At 45.0% G+C, this 20,173-nt stretch overlaps 1 protein-coding gene across 3 annotated transcripts in view; it reads left to right on the forward strand.

Annotated features, from left to right (window-relative positions):
• LOC126252964 (tubulin polymerization-promoting protein homolog) overlaps positions 1–20,173 on the forward strand; it is a 451,173-nt gene that overhangs the window by 396,201 nt on the left and 34,799 nt on the right. For all 3 annotated transcript variants that reach the window (XM_049953978.1, XM_049953980.1, XM_049953979.1), the window contains exon 4: positions 2,651–2,849. In XM_049953978.1, coding sequence (XP_049809935.1) covers positions 2,651–2,849 — 199 coding nt within the window. The remainder of the gene's footprint in view (positions 1–2,650; positions 2,850–20,173) is intronic.

Raw genomic sequence — 20,173 nt, forward strand, 5'->3', positions numbered from 1 at the left:
AAAACTGAATAGTCCTGGGTGATTGGAATGCGGTTGTATGGGAGGGAGTAGAAGATCGGGTTAACGGGAGACTGTGGGCTTGGTAGTAGGAACGACTGAGGAGAAGCACAATGGAGTTCTGCAGTAAATATCAGTTAGTAATATGTGAATACTCCTTTCAAGAAGAGTAGGGGGTATACTTGGAAAATGCTGAGAGATACGTGAAAATTTCAGTTAGATTACGTCACAGTCACGTAGAGATTCCTAAATCATATATTGGATTTTAAGGCGTAACCAGGAGCAGATATAGACTCAGATCACAATTTAGTATTGATGATGAGCAGGCTAAAGTTTAAGAGACTAGAGAGGAAGAATCAATAGACAAAGAAGTGGGATGCTGAAGCACTAAGGAATGTAGGGACACGGTTGAAGTTCTCTGAAGCTATAGGTAATGCGATAATGAATAGCTCAGAAGGCAGTTCAATTGAAGAGGAATGGACATCTAAGGGCAACCACAGAAGCTGGAAAGAAAAATATAGGCACAAGGAAGGTAACTGCGAGGAAATCATGGGTAACAGAAGAAGTACTTCAGCTGATCGACGAAAGAAGGACGTACAAAAATGTTCAGGGAAATTCAGAAATACGGAAATACAAATCACTTAGGAATGAAATAAATAGGAAGTGCAGAGAAGCTAAGGTAAAATGACTGCATCAAAAATATGAAGAAATCGAAAAGGAAATGTTTGTCGTCCATGAAGACGAATGCGTCGCCAGTATGCTGCCGATATGGTTGCACTATCGATCGGAGGATGGTATTCACGTATCGTACAGCCATTACGGCGCCTTCCATGACCACCAGCGGCCTACGTCGGCCCCACATAATGCCACCCCAAAACAGCAGGGAACTTCAAACTTGCTACACTCGCTGGACAGCGTGTCTAAGGTGTTCAGCCTCACCGGGTTGCCTCCAAACACGTCTCTAACGATTGCCTGGTTAAAGGTGTATGCGACACTCATCGGTGAAGAGAACGTGATGCCAATCCTGAGCGATCCAATCGGTATGTTGTTGGGCCCATCTGTACCGCACTGCATGTTGTGATTGCAAAGATGGACCTCGCCATGGACGTCGGGAGTGAAGTTGCGCATCATGCAGCCTATTGTGCACAGTTTGAGTCATACGTTCTGCGCCGGCCGAAGTGGCCGTGCGGTTAAAGGCGCTGCAGTCTGGAACCGCAAGACCGCTACGGTCGCAGGTTCGAATCCTGCCTCGGGCATGGATGTTTGTGATGTCCTTAGGTTAGTTTAACTAGTTCTAAGTTCTAGGGGACTAATGACCTCAGCAGTTGAGTCCCATAGTGCTCAGAGCCATACGTTCTGCGGCTGCACGAAAGGCATTATTCAACATGGTTGCGTTGCTGTCAGGCTTCCTCCGAGCCATAACCGAGCGAGGTGGCGCAGTGGTTAGCACACTGGACTCGCATTCGGGAGGACGACGGTTCAATCCCGTCTCCGGCCATCCTGATTTAGGTTTTCCGTGATTTCCCTAAATCGCTTCAGGCAAATGCCGGGATGGTTCCTTTGAAAGGGCACGGCCGATTTCCTTCCCCATCCTTCCCTCACCCGAGCTTGCGCTCTGTCTCTAATGACCTCGTTGTCGACGGGACGTTAAACACTAATCTCCTCCTCCTCCTCCTCCTCCTCCTCCTCCTCCTCCTCCTCTCCGAGCCATAATCCGTAGGTGGCGATTATCTACTGCAGTAGCAGCCCATGGGCTGCCTGAGCTAGGCATGTTATCCACAGTTCCTACCTCTCTGTATCTCCTCCATGTCCGATCAACATCGCTTTGGTTCACTACGAGACGCCTGGAGACTTCCCTTGTTGAGAGCCCTTCCTGGCACAAAGTAGCAACGCGGACGGGATCCAACCGCGGTATTGACCGTCTTGGCATGGTTGAACTAGAGACAACACGAGCCTTGTACCTCCTTCCTGGTGGAATGACTGGAACTGATCGGCTGCCGGACCCCCTCAGTCTAATAGGGGCTGAACATGCATGGTTGTTTACATCTTTGGACGGGTTTAATGACATCGCTGAAAAGTCAAGGGGACTGTGTGTGATACAATATCCACAGTCAACGTCTATCTTCAGGAGTTCTGGGAACCTGGGTGATGCAAAACATTTTCAGATATATATACAGGCTCCGCCGCCTATAACTTTGGTGCTCTGTAGCGTCGATGGATGACGTTTCTCGACATGGGTTCCTACTCAAAATATTAAGCACTCACTTCCCTGTATAAGTCCTAGAAGTTTATAATGGGAATTTGCCAATTTCTGAATATATTAAAGAAATATTAATAAATTGAAGCCGGCCGTTGTGACCGAGCGGTTCTAGGCGCTTCAGTCTGGAATCGCGCGACCGCTACGGTCGCAGGTTCGAATCCTGCCTCGGGCATGGATGTGTGTGGTGTCCTTAGGTTAGTTAGGTTTAAGTGGGTCTAAGTCCTAGGGGACTGATGACCTCAGATGTTAAGTCCCATAGTGCTCAGAGCCATTTGAACCATTTGAATAAATTGAAGTATGTCTGCACGCCACTCCACCCCTTGCATCATACCTGAGCTAACGTTTACTTGTACTTTGGAGTGAACTGTATGGCTGTCCGCTGCGTGCCCTCAGGAGAGGCGGCTGCGACGCCCGGCACGCCGACGGCCAACTTCCGGGCGCAGTTCCGCGCCTTCTCGCGCTTCGGCGACCCCAAGTCCGACGGCCGCGCGCTGACGCTCTCGCAGAGCGACAAGTGGCTGAAGCAGGCGCGCGTCGTCGACGGCAAGAAGGTCACCACCACCGACACCGGCATCTACTTCAAGAAGCTCAAGTGAGTGCGCCTAGTCGGCTCTCTCTCTCTCTCTCTCTCTCTCTCTCTGTCTCTCTCTACAGAGTACGGCACCAGAAAAATAGAAACACCTCTTAGAAACTTCGTCTGCTCACTGCATTAACAGTAAACTACTGCTGTACTGCTTAATAGAATGCTAGCCATTGAAAGTGCAGCACCCCCATGAAGGCGGCATGCCCATTAAACTGCCAAGAAGTGTAGGCCTACTACGAGGGTGAGTCAAATGAAAACTTTTAAAAAATATTTAAATATTATTTACTGTGCAGAAGTCGTACAAAGCTGTATCATTTTTCAACATAATCTCCCCCACGTTCAATGCAAGTCCTCCAGCGCTTACAAAGTGCATAAATTCCTATAGAAAAAAATTCTTTTGGTAGTCTGCGCAACCACCGCGTGGTGTACGTCTTCACCAGAACGGAACTTCTTTCCTCCCATTGCGTCTTTGTGTGGTCCAAACATATGGAAATCACTTGGGGCAAAGTCTGGTGAGTATGATGGATGAGGAAGACACTCAAAATACTGGCCTGTGATTGTTGCAACTCTTGTAAGGGCACTGTGGGGCCTTGCATTGTCATGTTGCTCACAGCAATCCACGTCGCTTTGATTTGATTGCAGGCCGCAGATGATTTTTTAGGAGATCTGTGTACGATGCACTGGTGACAGTGGTTCCTCTAGGCATGTAATGCTCCAAAATAACGCCTTTTTCGCCCCAAAAGAGTCAGCATAGCCTCCCCTGCTGATGGTTCTGTTGGAAACTTCTTTGGTTTTGGTGATGAGGAATGGCGCCATTCCTTGCTCGCTCTCTTCGTTTCCGGTTGGTGTAAGTGAAGCCAGGTTTCGTCCCCAGTAACGATTCTTGCAAGGAAGCCAACACCTTCTTATTCAAAGCGCCAAAGAAGTTCTTCACAAGCATCAACACTTCGTTCTCTCATTTCAGCAGTCAGCTGCCGTGGCACCCTTCTTGCAGACACTTTGTGAAACTGGAGCACATCATGCACAATGTGGTGTGCTGACCCGTGACTAATCTGTAAACATGCTGCAATGTCATTCAGTGTCACTCGGCGGTCTTCCTTCACTATGGCTTCAACTGCTGCAATGTTCTGTGGAGTCCCAACTCGTTGTGCCTGGCCTGGACGAGGAGCATCTTCCACTGAAGTCACACCATTTGCGAACTTCCTACTCCATTCGTAGACTTGCTGTTGTGACAGACATGCATCACCGTACTGAACCTTCGGTTGTCGATGAATTTCAATAGGTTTCACACCTTCACTACGCAAAAACCGAATAACAGAACGCTGTTTATCCCTGGTGCAAGTCGCAAGTGGGGCGGCCATAATACAGGATAACGGCGCGAAATTTCGATTTGTTATTACAAATTTAAGGTTTTCATTTTACTCACCCTCGTACATGCTTGGAAACGCAAATCGTCAGCATTACATCAAAACCACGCAAAGCACGCAGCAGCAACGCCGATCGACCCCGGAAGACGTCGTCAAACCGCGGCCTGCGGCTCCAATCCGGTGCTCGTGCGGCCCGCGTTCTCTGCCGTGTTTTATAACAGTACGTTTCTAACAACTAACAGTACAATCCAAAAACGTCAACTAACCTTAAGAGTTTAGTTTTCCTGCTCTGAAAGGAACAAAAATACTTTTGGAGAAATTAGTTCTAATTGATGTTGGTGGATTCGGCCGTGAGATAAGTAGAGTCAAGTTGGCCGCTTACGTCATGGGCAGATAGGTAAGTAGCGCGGCCACTGCGGGATACAGGATGTGGGAGGAGGCAATGTTTTATTGTTCGTTCTCCAGTGCTCACAACTCATTGGCCCATGTGTCTCGTACCGATCAGCTACTATGGGATAAATTTCACACAAAACTAAAATGGATTCGCGAATGTGCACTGTAGAGACGGTTCTCTTCAAATACGGTATATACACTACTGGCCATTAAAATTGCTACACCACGAAGATGACGTGCTACAGACGCGAAATTTAACCGACAGGAAGAAGATGCTGTGATATGCAAATGATTAGCTTTTCAGAGCATTCACACAAGGTTGGCGCCGGTGGCGACACCTACATAGTGCTGACATGACGAAAGTTTCCAACTGATTACTCATACAAAAACAGCAGTTGACAGGCGTTGACTGCTGAAACGTTATTCCGATGCCTCGTGTAAGGAGGAGGAATGCGCGTTTCCGACTTTGATAAAGATCGGATTGTATCCTATCGCGATTGCGGTTATCGTATCGCGACATTGCTGCTCGCGTTGGTCGAGATCCATTGACTGTTAGCAGAATATGGGTTCAGGAGGGTAATACGGGACGCCGTACTGGATCCTAGCGGCCTCGTATCACTAGCAGTCGAGATGACAGGCATCTTATCCGCATGGCTGTAACGGATCGTGCAGCCACGTCTCGATCCCTGAGTCAACAGATGGGGACGTTTGCAAGACAACAACCATCTGCACGAACAAAAATGGTTCAAATGGCTCTGAGCACTATGCGATTTAACTACTGAGGTCATCAGTCACCTAGAACTTAGAACTAATTAAACCTAACTAACCTAAGGACATCACACACATCCATGCCCGAGGCAGGATTCGAACCTGCGACCGTAGCGGTCGCTCGGCTCCAGACTGAAGCGCCCAGAACCGCACGGCCACTCCGGCCGGCTCTGCACGAACAGTTCGACGACATTTGCAGCAGCATGGACTATCAGCTCGGAGACCATGGTTGCGGTTACCCTTGACGCTGCATCACAGACAGCAGCGCCTGCGATGGTGTACTCAACGACGAACCTGGGTGCGCGAATGGCAAAACGTCATTTTTTCGGATCAAACCAGCTCCTGTTTACAGCATCATGATGGTCACACCCCTGTTTGGCGACATCGCGGTGAACGCACATTGGAAGCGTGTATTCGTCATCGCCATACTGGCGTATCACCCGGCGTGATGGTATGGATGCCATTGGTTTCACGTCTCGGTCACCTCTTGTTCGCATTGACGGCACTTTGAACAATGGACGTTACATTTCAGATGTGTTACGACCCGTCGCTCTACCCTACATTTCAGGAGGATAATGCACGACCCAATGTTGCAGGTCCTGCACGCACCTGCCAGCACATTCTCCAGATCTCTCACCAATTTAAAACGTCTGGTCAATGGTGGCCGAGCAACTGGCTCGTCACAATACGCCAGTCACTACTCTTGATGAACTGTGGTATCGTGTTGAAGCTGCATGGGCAGCTGTACCTGTACACGCCATCCAAGCTCTGTTTGACTCAATGCCCAGGCGTATCAAGGCCGTTATTACGGCCAGAGGTGGTTGTTCTGGGTACTGATGTCTCAGGATCTATGCACCCAAATTGCGTGAAAATGTAATCACACGTCAGTCTAGTAAAATATATTTGTCCAATGAATACCCGTTTATCATCTGCATTTCTTCTTGGTGTAGCAATTTTAATGCCCAGTAGTGTATTTGTAGCATGGAATATGAAATTAAATTAAGGCTGTTGTGAACGACGCAATGACTACAAACGATGGCATTAAAAGCATTCAGTAAACATTAGTGCCGACCGTTGTGGCCGAGCGGTTCTAGGCGCTTCAGCCTGGAACCGCGCGACCTCTACGGTCGCAGGTTCGAATCCTGCCTCGGGCATGGATGTGTGTGATGTACTTAGGTTAGTCAGGTTTAAGTAGTTCTAAGTTCTAGGGGACTGATGACCTCAGATGTCAAATCCCACAGTGCTCAGAGCCATTTGAACCATTTTTAGTCCTGCATAAATAATGAACGGAACCTTTGTGTAGTAAATTTAAAACAATTAAATTTTTTGCTGGGGTACGTTTTCCCTACAGGTCGTAGTTTTCGAATTATTAAAGAAAACCGTACCACAGTGACATCGAAACGCGTTTCTGTTGAGTATCTTGAAACCCGTGGCCTCCAGATGATGATTATGATGATGATGATGATGTTTGGTGTGTGGGGCACTCAACTGCGTGGTCACCAGCGCCTGTACAAAATCCCAATATTTACACAGTCCAATGTAGCCATTGTCACGAATTATTATCATGACTGTGCAATGATAAGGACAACACAAATACCCAGTCCCCGGGCAGAGAAAATCCCCAACCCGCCCAGGTATCGAACGCGGGACCCTGTGATCCAGAGGCAGCAACGCTAACCAATAAACCATGAGCTGCGGGCGTGGCCTCCAGAGAAAACGTATCCCAGCACATAATTTAATCACTATAAACATCCTACAAAAAGATCCCGTTAATTTTTCTGTAGGAATAATAGTTTGCGCCTAGAAAGCGAGAGAATGTGAAAACTTCGTGCATACTTCTTGAAGTAGCTGCAAGTTGCATAAAACCCATAGGTAGTGGCAGCTCAGTCACCCTATATACAGGGTGGTCCACTGATAGTGACCGGGCCAAATATCTCGCGAAATAAGCGTCAAACGAAAAAACTACAAAGAACGAAACTCGTCTAGCTTGAAGGGGGAAACCAGATGGCGCTATGGTTGGCCGCTAGATGGCGCTGCCATAGGTCAAACGGATATCAACTGCGCTTTTCTTAAATAGGAACCCCCATTTTTTATTACATCTTTGTGTAGTACGTAAAGAAATATGTTTTAGTTCGACGACTTTTTTCGCTTTGTGATAGATGGCGCTGTAATAGTCACAAACGTATAAGTACGTGGTATCACGTATCATTCCGCCAGTGCAGACAGTATTTGCTTCGTACTATATTACCCGTGTTAAAATGGACCGTTTACCAATTGCGGAAAAGGTCGATATCGTGTTGATGCATGGCTATTGTGATCAAAACGCCCAACGGGCGTGTGCTATGTATGCTGCTCGGTAGCCTGGACGACATCATCCAAGTGTCCTGTCCGTTCGCCAGATAGTTACGTTATTTAAGGAAAAAGGAAGTGTTCAGCCACATATGAAACGTCAAACACGACCTGCAACAAATGATGATGCCCAAGTAGGTGTTTCAGCTGCTGTCGCGGCTAATCCGCACATCAGTAGCAGACAAATTGCGCGAGAATCGGGAGTCTCAAAAACTTCGGTGTTGAGAATGCTACATCAACATCGATTGCACCCAAACCATAAGTCTATGCACCAGGAACTGCATGGCGACGACTTTGAACAGTACGGTTCTGCCCCTGGGCACAAGAGAGATTACGGGTCGATGACATTTTTTGCCCGCGTTCTATTTAGCGACGAAGCGTCATTCACCAACAGTGGTAAACTAAACCGGCATAATATGCACTACTGGGTAACGGAAAATCCACGATGGCTGCGACAAGTGGAACATCAGCGACCTTGGCGGGTTAATGTATGATGCGGCATTATGGGAGGAAGGATAATTGGCCCCCATTTAATCGATGGCAATCTAAATGGCGCAGTGTATGCTGATTTCATACGTAATGTTCTACCGATGTTACTACAAGATGTTTCACTGCATGACAGATTGTCGATGTACTTCCAACATGATGGATGTCCGGCACATAGATCGCGTGCTGTTGATGCGGTATTGAATAACATATTTCATGACAGGTGGATTGGTCGTCGAAGCACATACCATGGCCCGCACGATCACCGGATCTGACGTCCCCGCATTTCTTTCTGTGGGGAAAGTTGGATATTTGCTATCGTGATCCACCGACAACGCCTGACAACACGCGTCAGCACATTGTCAATGCATGTGCGAACATTACGGAAGGCGAACTACTCGCTGTTGAGAGGAATGTCGTTACACGTATTGCCAAATGCATTGAGGTTGAAGGACATCATTTTGAGCATTTATTGCAGTAATGTGGTATTTACAAGTAATCACGCTGTAATAGCATGCGTTCTCAGAAATGGTAAGTTCACAAAGGTACATGTATCACATTGGAACAACTGAAATAAAATTTTCAAACGTACCTACGTTCTGTATTTTAATTTAAAAAACCTACGTGTTACCAACTGTTCGTTCAAATGGCTCTGAGGACTATGGGACTTAACTTCTAAGGTCATCAGTCCCCTAGAACTTAGAACTACTTAAACCTAACTAACCTAAGGACATCACACACATCCATGCCCGAGGCAGGATTCGAACCTGCGACTGTAGCGCCTTAACCGCTTGGCCACCACGGCCGGCACCAACTATTCGTCTATAATTGTGAGCCATATGTTTGTGACTATTACAGCGCCATCTATCACAAAGCGAAAAAAGTGTTCCAACTACAACATTCATATTTCTTTACGTACTACGCGAATATGTAATGAAAAATGGGGGTTCCTATTTAAAAAACGCAATTGATACCCGTTTGACCTATGGCAGCGCCATCTAGCGGGCCAACCCTAGCACATGCGCGGTATTTTGACACTCTCTCACTCGCTGCCCAGTATTAGTGCAACAGAAAAAATGAACAGGATATTTTTCGTAGGAAAATTAATGTAGTGGAATTTTTTTATTGGGACAAGTTTTCGCTAGTGGCCAATAGTTTTCGCGTTATTCAAGAATGTACAAAAGTGGCCTTAAAATGCACCGTTGCCCCCACACTCAGAGATGCAATCGGTCAGTATTTTGCGACTGCATGAGTTGTTCCCCACTTTCTACCTCCTTTGGCCTTCATTGACAGGCCTTATTACACCACTGGCGTATTCAAGCGCTTACAAATTGTATAATTTTTGTGTAAATTTTACCTAACAATTCTGTGAATTTTAATAGCATAAAATAAACAATTACATCGTTGTATTCGTCAAATTTTCTGACTACGAAGCTGCTGTGCTTGTAAGGGTGAAGATTGACTCAAACTGTGAACGTAATTAATTTTTGTACAGTAGTCGGAGGGAGTTCCATGAACAACATACTGAAAATCCTAACTGGTGAGGGATGGGTTTCGGGTGGAAAAGCGTTCGAAGGTCGCTTTTGAACGTTTTTCTTGAACTACTCGAAAACCGTGGCCTCTGGCGAAAACGTACCCTGTACAAAATTTAACAACTTGGAACGTCCACTTTGGAAAATTATAAATGTGCTAGTAAACCTCTTACGTTATTTGATTTTCAAACAGCTCAGCAAAACTGAATGCACTCAGCCGTTTCTCTCTTTACGTATTCTGATCATCACTAAACTGACACACAATATTTTTTTTGCGCAACGCAATCTGACTTTCAATAATCCCTACAAAAGAATGGCCCTGACTGACAATAACCTATACCTTTCATGAACACTTATCTCACAAAAATCTTCGTTACTCGAACTACTGCAATAGAGCGAGCGCCCATACTGCCAGCTAAATAAAAGATTCTAACTACTGAAGGCACTAGCTACTGATAGGCATAGTTAGCAAATGAAAGATTTTCATAGAGAACAAACAATGTATTTACCTTAATAGTGTTCAAAGGATATCACTTCATGACATCCAGTCTTACAAGTTTCCTTTTTCTGACGGACACACGTCCAGATCGCCCGCTCTCAAAACTCTAGCGTCCCTCTCCCCACATCCACCACTGCTGGCGGCTCACCTCCAACTGCGCAACGCTACGCGCTTTTCACATCCAACTGCCCAACACTACAATAGCGAATATTCCAACAATGCCAACCAGCCACAGACTGCACACAGCACAGTCAGTGATTTTCATATAGAGCGCTACTCGGCATTACCAACATAAAAACCTAAACAGCCTCCTTACAAACTTCAAATTTCCTACGAAAAGGTCATTTTATTTTTACGATAGGACTAATGGTTTGTGCGTAACGAGAGAGAGAATATGAAAATATTTCGCGTGGTTTTTGAAGGCCGGATGTAACATTGCGGGCTGCTTGAAAACAAAAGCTGTAGGGGCAGCTGGACCACTCTGTTATGTACGATCATGGCACATTTACAATTCCGATATGTTTGCAGCAGATCTCAGTGGTTTGATCACTTTTATGTTGCGATTCACAAATGCTGTGCTAATGAATGCAACGAATGCGTGTGTCATTAAATTAGCAGCGCAGCGCCATCTGATTATTAACATCGCTGTTGTGTGTTATTATTTTTGGATTGGTAGTGAAGGATCTTGTGTGTAATATTGAAACATTATCAAATAAAGTAGTTCGTGAAATAAGTTCGTGGCTTGTGGAAAATAATTTGATGTTAAATCACAGTAATACTCAGTTTTTACAGTTTGTAACTCACAATTCAACAAGAACTGATATTTTGATCAGACAGAATGGGCATATTATAAGCGAGACGGAACAGTTCAAGTTCCTAGGCGTTCGGATAGATAGTAAGCTCTTGTGTAAAGCCCATGTTCAGGGTCTTCGCTTCAAATGGCTCTGAGCACTATGGGACTAAACATCTGAGGTCATCAGTCCCCTAGAACTTAGAACTACTTAAACCTAACTAACCTAAGGACACCACACACATCCATGTCCGAGGCATGATTCGAACCTGCGACCGTTGCGGTCGCGCGGCTCCAGACTGTATCGCCTAGAACCGCTCGGCCACTCCGGCCGGCTTCAGGATCTTGTTCAGAAACTAAATGCTGCTTTATTTATCATTAGAATAGTATCTGAAATAAGTGATAGTTCAACACGAAAAGTAGTCTACTTCGCATATTTACATACGCTTATGTCATATGCTATAATTTTTTGGGGTAATTCTTCTGATTCAAAAAGGTATTTTTGGCTCCAAAACGGGCTGTTCGAGCTGTTCGAAAACCTCTTGTCGATCCCTATTCAATAGTCATGGAATTCTGACATTGCCCTCACGGTACATATTTTCTTTAATGTCGTTTGTTGTTAGCAATATTAGCTTATTCGCAAGAATTAGCAGCTTTCACTCAATTAATACTAGGCAGAAATCAAATCTGCATGTGGAATGCACTTCCTTGACTCTTGTGCAGAAAAGAGTGCACTATTCTGCTGCATCCATTTTCAATAAGCTACTACAAGAACTCAAAAATCTTAGCAGTAGCCCAAACGCTTTTAAGTCTAAACTGAAGAGTTTCCTCATGGCTCACTCCTTCTATTCTGTCGAGGAGCTCCTGGAAGAGCTGAGAAATTAAGCAAATCCAGTGTTACATTGTTGATTTTCTTTATTTAAACTCACGAATTGTCGCCTGAATACGTTTCTTGTATTTCATTTTATCTGTTTCTACTATCATGTTATAATTTCATGTATTGACTCGTTCCATGACCATGGAGACTTCTCCTTAATTTGGTACCACGGGACAATAAATAAATAAAAAATAAATAAAAAAGTTGGTACCGTTAACGTGAAGTATCCGCTTTTGCCGTGATGCGCTATTCTTAAACATGAATGGTATGATTAAATTGTCAATTGAAAATCGTTAACCTCATTTCATAATAATTCTTTCTGATTTTGAGGCGAATATGTAGCTACAGATTATCAATACGAGAATATTGTTAACTACAATGTTGGACGTGCATGTGTGTGAGGTTGGTATATTAGGCACTCATATTACTTTTAATTTTCCCGTAGGATACTATGTGTTCTCGAAGATTTCCAAATACGCTGGGCAGATGTGTCCACCTCCACCCCCCACCCCCCCTCTCCACTCGCCATCAACATACAGCGATCTCTGGTAGCCATTCGGCTGCACAGTACTTCGTGCTCGGCCATTAGGCGGCCACAATGGGGCGGAGCGAATGATACACAACTGACACGCGCGAAAGTTAAAAAACTGCCCTTTCACAAAGTCTTAAGTGTGTACTATTGGAATTATGGACCTAGTATTCGCGCTGGATGAATTGCTGGAGCTGATATCTTGCAAATCTGCTGTTTTCTCCATAAAATATGACGTCAAATTGGTGATGTTTCCTTGAGATAGTGATAGTCCAGAGCGTTATCGAGTATCTGAGCTACGAAGAAGCAACTCACGTTGAAAGAGATATACCGACATCGGCCGCTGGAGGTTACTGAAATAATTCAGTGGCGACAAGAGAAAATCTGTGCCAGATCGGGACTCTAACCCGGGTTTCCCGGTTTACGCGAGTGGTCGCCTTAATAAATCCGGCTATCCGAGCACGCTTCACGTCCGACTCAAATTCTCGACTTGTCGCACACTACAGTGGTAGCGCCACCTCCCACCCCCTCAAAAAAGTAAAAATACCAGTCCATTTTGCTCATTGCTCGCCTCCCGTTATTCCCTCATGAGGTCGGACCTAGGGAGCATTCACACTCAAGATATCATGAAATGCCGTCAGGGCTTAGGTTGTTGTTGTTGTTGTTGTTGTTGTGGTCCTCGGTCCTGAGACTGGTTTGATGCAGCTCTCCATGCTACTCTATCCTGTGCAAGCTTCTTCATCTGCCAGTACTTACTGCAACCTACATCCTACTGAATCTGCTTAGTGTATTCATCTCTTGGTCTCCCTCTACGATTTTTACCCTCCACGCTGCCCTCCAATGCTAAATTTGTGATCCCTTGGTGCCTCAGAACATGTCCTACCAACCGATCCCTTCTTCTTGTCAAGTTGTGCCACAAACTCCTCTTCTCCCCAATTCTATTCAATACCTCCTCATTAGTTACGTGATCTACCCATCTAATCTTCAGCATTCTTCTGTAGCACCACATTTCGAAAGCTTCTATTCTCTTCTTGTCCAGACTATTTATCGTCCATGATACACTTCCATACATGGCTACACTCCATAAAAATACTTTCAGAAACAACTTCCTGACATTTAAATCTATACTCGATGTTAATAAATTTCTCTTCTTCAGAAACTTTTCCTTGCCATTGCCAGTCTACATTTTATATCCTCTGCAGTTCGACCATCATCAGTTATTTTGCTCCCCAAATAGCAAAAGTCCTTTACTATTATATGTGTGTGTCGGACATCGCCGAAAGAACAGACACCACACATATAACAGATGTTGTCCAGTACGCTCTTTGCTACATCACTTCTATTGCATTCGACATCGTTCAGGATGAATCCTGTGTGACGTGAAAATAGGAAAAATTGATTTTATTACGGTGAATGGTTACAGCCTTCCTCAGGCAGAACACTACTGATTATTCAGAACAGAAGAGAATCAAAACATGGGATACTGCAGAACAATGTTGAAAACTAGATGGACTGATAAGGTAAGAGAGGAGGTTCTTCTCAGAATCGGCGAATTAAGGAATTATAAACACTGACAAGAAGACGGGACAGGATTGTAGGATACGTGCTAAGACACCAGGGAATAACTTCTACGGTATCAGATGGAGCTTCAGAGGGAAAAACTGCAGGGGCAGACAGGGATTGTAATACATCCAGCAAATAATTAAAGACGTAGAGTGCAAGTGTGACTCTGAGATGACGTGGTCGGCACAGGAGAGGAATTCACGGCAGATCGTATAAGACCAGTCAGAAGACTGATGATAGAAAAAAGTCATACAACGTACATGATAGATTTCGGAATACACATTCCATCATCGAATGTGTCTGTGCTCAATAAAAGCATACCAAGTAACGCACCAGAAAACAATAAATTATAATGTGAAAAATCTGTTATAACTCGTTAAATACGAAGCTTTTATTCTGTACACGTACTGTTGACAATGAGTTGGTCTTCCGAAATCGATCATGTATGCTGTGTGAATAATCGATATCAATAAAATACTTTAAAACTTTCACATAATCTTGTGACTGCGTGCCTTCGACACGTCATTGTCACCAACGATGATGAGATTCAAACCGAAAAAATGTGAATCATCGGCCGCGCTCCGTGACGGGTCCTCGAGAGACACCGAGAAAAGCAGTGGACCGAGAACAGACCCCTGCGACCCTCCTACATTGTAGCGCGCGCCCCCTCCCTGCTTTGTCCTGCGACTTTTAATCAGCGTCGCACCTCTCCAGCAACTTGGCTGCTGCGACCTCTGCGCACACATTTCCTCCACCCGCTCGAGGCTCGTCGCGAGCGACGCCACTTCAGCAGTTGGAGCGCGCTGGCGCCATTCGATCGATCGCCGCTCTTATAATCAGATCCGGGCGGCTCGCCGTTGCCACTTTTCCCCAGCACGTGTACGTGTTGCGTTTCCTCCAGGCTTCCGCATTACCGTAGCCTGTATCCCGGATCTTCACACACCTCCAGTAAAGTGTCAACCGAAGGAGCTTCCACAGATCTTCAGAAAAATATTTCTGATACACGGTCCTCCACAGCTGTAATATGTTTTATGAAAATACACCGATAGCTGCCAAGTGCATCGCTTTATTGTGCTAGTAGTTTTGGTCTACAATCTTGTCGTCAGCCCACAAATCATCAGATTACCATGTCTATATATACTCTGTAAACTCAAGAGCGAGTAGTGCTTTTGGTGGGGGAAGTGGTCTTTCCGAGAAGAGGGTGGGGGTTGGGTTGTTTGGGGGAAGATACCAAACAGCGAGGTCATCGGTCTCATCGGATTAGGGAAGGACGGGGAAGGAAGTCGGCCGTGCCCTTTCAAAGGAACCATTCCGGCATTTGCCTGGAGCGATTTAGGGAAACCACGGAAAACCTAAATCGGGATGGCCGGACGCGGGACTGAACCGTCGTCCTCCCGAATGCGAGTCCAGTGTGTTAACCACTGCGCCACCTCGCTCAGTTTCCCAGAAGAACCCTGCCACTGGCCTACAGGGGCGCCCAAAATCAGTTGCCCATTACCTGCCTAGCGCTGTAGATCTGTGTGCAGTGATACACGTCGTTGTGTTCGTGGGATCTTAGTTGCCAGTGTCAGACAGTTAATTTTGTATACTTACTGATATACTTCGGTATCTGGAAGTGATGGATAATCGCCCTGCATTGCAAGAAAATGTGCAGAATATGAAGAAGAGGAGGTATTTGCGGAGTAACGAGCGTTCAGTCGTCTCTAATGTTACATCATGTGTTAAAGAAGCGACACATAAAAAACTGTTGGCTAATATTACCAGTCCCAGTCAGATGGCTGCAATTTACGCAAACGTCAGCTTCGCCACAATAGGACGCATAAGGAAGAAACACGAAAATAAACCACGTGGTTTACTGGAACCGCCACGAAGGAAAACTGATAATTTTGGGAGGAGACTCATCGTTATAGACAGTTTCACAAAATCGGTCATTCGACAAACGATGGAGGACTTTCACACAAACCAAAAAATAATGCCGACATTACGGACATTGCTTACCGCCGTGAAACAAAAAATCGATTTTCTTTGGCAGAAAGATGTTTTACATAAGACACTGCTTGAAATGGGATTTACCTGGAAAAAATCTATAAGTAAACGAAAGGTTCTGATAGAGAGAACGGATATAATTGGAAATGTTGGCGGAGGCCTGCCGCTGATAGCATTGTCGACAGTGTTAGCTGAAGCAAATAGGATTGTAGTGGTCAATATTGAGTCAAAAGATGGGTTTTTATCCAACGCACACTTAATTTATAAAGCGGGATATGCAACAGGGACTACCATGGGCAAATGAACTACGAAAATTTTTCAAATAGTTGATACTACCAAAACACATCTAACCTTTTTGACAGCTGACAATAGAATAAATACCCAATATGCGCAACATTGCACAGATACTTTTCAGACATGTTTACGAAGACAGTGACAAAAAAATAGTGCAAATCGGACTAATACAACACACGAAATTATAAATTTCTCCTTACTTCTTAAATACCCTTCGTGTTGCAAGAATTGTCAAGTTTCAATGCAACCCTTCAAAGAAAATTTCAAGCTTTTAGCCTTAAATTCTACTGATTGATTGCACTATACGGGGTTCGTTTTACGAATAGCAGTAGAGGGTACATACATTCACATGAACAGGCATTCTCTTCTATGTTTGTAGCAGAATCCTGACTTCCGTTCTTATGTTAATATTACTTACTCTATAATGTTGTGTTTCTGAAGAAGCTATCGTCTTTTGTATTCATTGTGGTCTTAACGCATTTGTCTAAAAATAAATGCTGCCGGGACGTATCAGAACACGGCGTCGCCACAGATTTAAAGTGCGCGCCACGACAGGGCCGGTACTATGTTGTGAAACAGCCTGTAGAAGCGCCCTGTGACGTAGCTGGGTAGGCAGAGTGGGGACTCGCTCGCTCGCTCTTCAGTTTACCGACAGACTATACGAGTCTGCCGTGCTCACTGGCAGGTTACTGACGGACACCAAGAAAAGCAGTAGACCGAGAATTCAGTCCTGTGCCACCAGCCACTTGTTGAGCGGGTTTGCACAATGAGTTCGGTAGTGATCAGTCTGTCTCAGGTTTAGAACACATGAAGTCAAATCTATTTCTAAATTTCCAACTTCGTAATGTCCACTATTAACTCAATCACAGGGGAACGAATGTGATGGACGTCACTAAACAGCTCTATCTTAAAAATCTTAAAAACGGACACAACTTCTTTACTGCTATTAAATGTTAGACATTGTCGAAGAGTAATGTGTACATGTCACCTGTGTCTTTTTTTGAAATGTCCCACACTGAATTACAGGATGGGCAGAAATAGTTTGAAAAGCTTGTAACGGTGTTGCAGGGTAGGTTGTGCCGAGAAATAATTGTTAAGAAAAAAATCCGATACGTTGCACGTTTGAGAGTTTTCGCGCGCAACAGCCTACTCGGAAACAGCACACGTATCGAATTTTTTTCATAACAATTATTTCTCAGCATAACCTACCCTGCAACACCCTTACAAGCTTTTCAAACTGTTTCTGACCACGCTGCATTACTATCAATGTCACAATTATCAATGCTACTTTTAAAGGAAACTTCGAAAGGATCCAAGTCGAAGGGAAGAACTTGGCATTTGTAACCAAGCAGATGATATTTGCTTGCCCAGCGGCTCTGACGGGGGACTGAAGCCAATGACCAGGGCACTGGAGACGGCCGCCAGCTAATTTGCGCCACTCATCAACGAAGCCAAGACGGATTACCTCGATATCACTCGTCGACAAGGTCAAGGTACTGGGCAACTAGTCACAGCGAGTGGGCGACCAGTCCTACAAGAGTCCGCGAATTTAAAAACCTGGAAGCGCTTTTCACGCAGAACTCGTCATGCGAAGTAGAGATCAGCACCTGGACGCAGGCAGAAAAGCGATTCTCCCACAGCCTAGCTCAACTGCTTCGGTTCAGATGTTTCTCGAGACGGTTCAAGATTCCACCATATAAAACCCTTCGTATATCCATAACTGAGACGGACGACTTGGGACGTCAGCTAATATAATATATGTCAAAAAATGACGAAATTCCTCCAGCTGTATTAAGGTGTTGGTTTTATTCAAAAAATGGTTCTAAGCACTGTGGGACTTAACAGCTGAGGTCATCAGTCCCCTAGACTACTTAACCGTAACTAACCTAAGAACGTCACACACATCCATGCCCGAGGCTGGATTCGAACCTGCGACCGCAGCAGCAGCGCGGTTCCGGACTGAAGCGCCTAGAACCGCTCGGCCACAGCGGCCGGCTGTTGGTTTTATTGGCAACTAGTTTCGATGTTGTTAAATCATCATCTTCAGGCCCATACTTCCGCATGGAACTCGCCTGTCTCACCACTGACTACTAGTGTTCGACAAATACGGTTGCTGTCAACAAGTATGGGCCTGAAGATGATGTTGTAACAACATCGAAACTAGTTGCCAATAAAACCAACACCTTAATACAGCTGGAGGAATTTCGTCATTTTTGAACATATAACCCCTGATCCCACTCATGGTACTGTATGGCAGAGAGACGTGGAGTATCCGAAATCAGGATTTTCATAAACTTCTCGTATTGGAGAGAAAATTTCTGCGGAAGACCTTTGGTCCGATGTTAGATACAAATACGGGTGAATGGAGGACCAGACAGTACAGCGTGCGTGCAAAAATAATAAACCTTGAGTATTGCTTCAGTGGGCTTGAGCTAGACGAACGGCGCCGAGATGCCAGTATAGCAGGAATCATCAGAAGCAAACGACAACGGTGGTCTGGGCATTTGACTCGGACGGAAGACGACATATGGCGGCGGAAGCTCTTGGATTTCATTCCCACAGGCAGGAGACCACAACGACAAGGAGGATGCGGAGGAACGAGTTCCATGAAGACCTGCAACAGTCAGCGATATGTGTGGAAGGGTGGCAGATGGCAGCGTTGGATAGAGTACGGTAGTGAAGGAAACTTTCAGCAGCGCGCTGTCCGTTGGACCTGATCGTGTAAAACAAAAAGCAAACATCTGGATTGGTATCACAAAACAACAATATTTCCACTGCTGATAGAAACTAATTTTTACTGCACGATACTCTATTTTTTTCAAAGGGCATCGCCATTTTGGTTTGTCACCTCCACCAACTTGTTACAGTGATTTCCCTAAATCACTCCAGGCAAATGCCGGGATGGTTCCTCTGAAAGGGCACGGCCGACTTCCTTCCCCATCCTTCCCTAATCCGATGAGACCGATGACCACGCTGTCTGGTCTCCTTCCCCAAAACCAACCAACCAACCAACTTGTTACAGAATTGTGGCGCGAGAATTTCAATCTGTATTATAACATCACACAGTTATCTGCAAATAAACAAAAAATTAATTACGTAACTTAATTTTTTCGAGGTAATATGGAATTAAATTTTTTTAACTACCCTTAGCACGGCGTGGACAAGGGATGAGGTATGTGTGTTTTTCAATCACCTTATATCAATGGACGAATAGTGGGTTCATCATTACGATCCATAAACGAAAAAAATGATCAAACAACAGGAACATACAGATTCTCAAGAAGGCAAGGCATCAGTAATCTTCCAGGAATCTCTCTGTTGGGGCTGCCGAGGAGTCACCCTCGCCTATTGCACGAAAAAGAAACAGACCGTTACGGCACAGTATAATCAAAATCTTGCAACCCATCAGCAACCACAGATTAAGCAGAAGTGGCGAGGAATGCGTGCGACTCCTTCACGACAATGCGCCCACTGCCACTGCTCCAGATACTGTGGCTCACTCTTCATGCCCAGGCTAAGAAAAACCGGCTTTATTGGCCACTTCTGGCATTCAGTAGTTTCTTCCTGTTTTGAAGGCGAAGGACCTACTGCGTGGACAACATTTTGCCAGTGGTTGCGGCATGGTTGCCGTGAGAAAACGTGAATCAGTAATCTATCAACGTGTCTCTTAAATATACTGACCCTTGCAGAATTCAACACTTATTATATTGAGCACTGCAACTTTGTTTACATGATTTAACAACATGGTGAATTAACATTCATTTTATGAGCGACCTAAATGACTAACATTTCACAGTAAACAACATCTGACGACAAATTGTAACACAACTTCAATTGACTTCCCATTTCAGAGGTATTATTCCCCAGGAAATTTCATAAAATTACGACAGGACGTGGTAA

This window comes from Schistocerca nitens, chromosome 4 (genome assembly GCF_023898315.1).
Source record: "Schistocerca nitens isolate TAMUIC-IGC-003100 chromosome 4, iqSchNite1.1, whole genome shotgun sequence".
Classification (NCBI taxonomy): Eukaryota; Metazoa; Arthropoda; class Insecta; order Orthoptera; family Acrididae; genus Schistocerca; species Schistocerca nitens.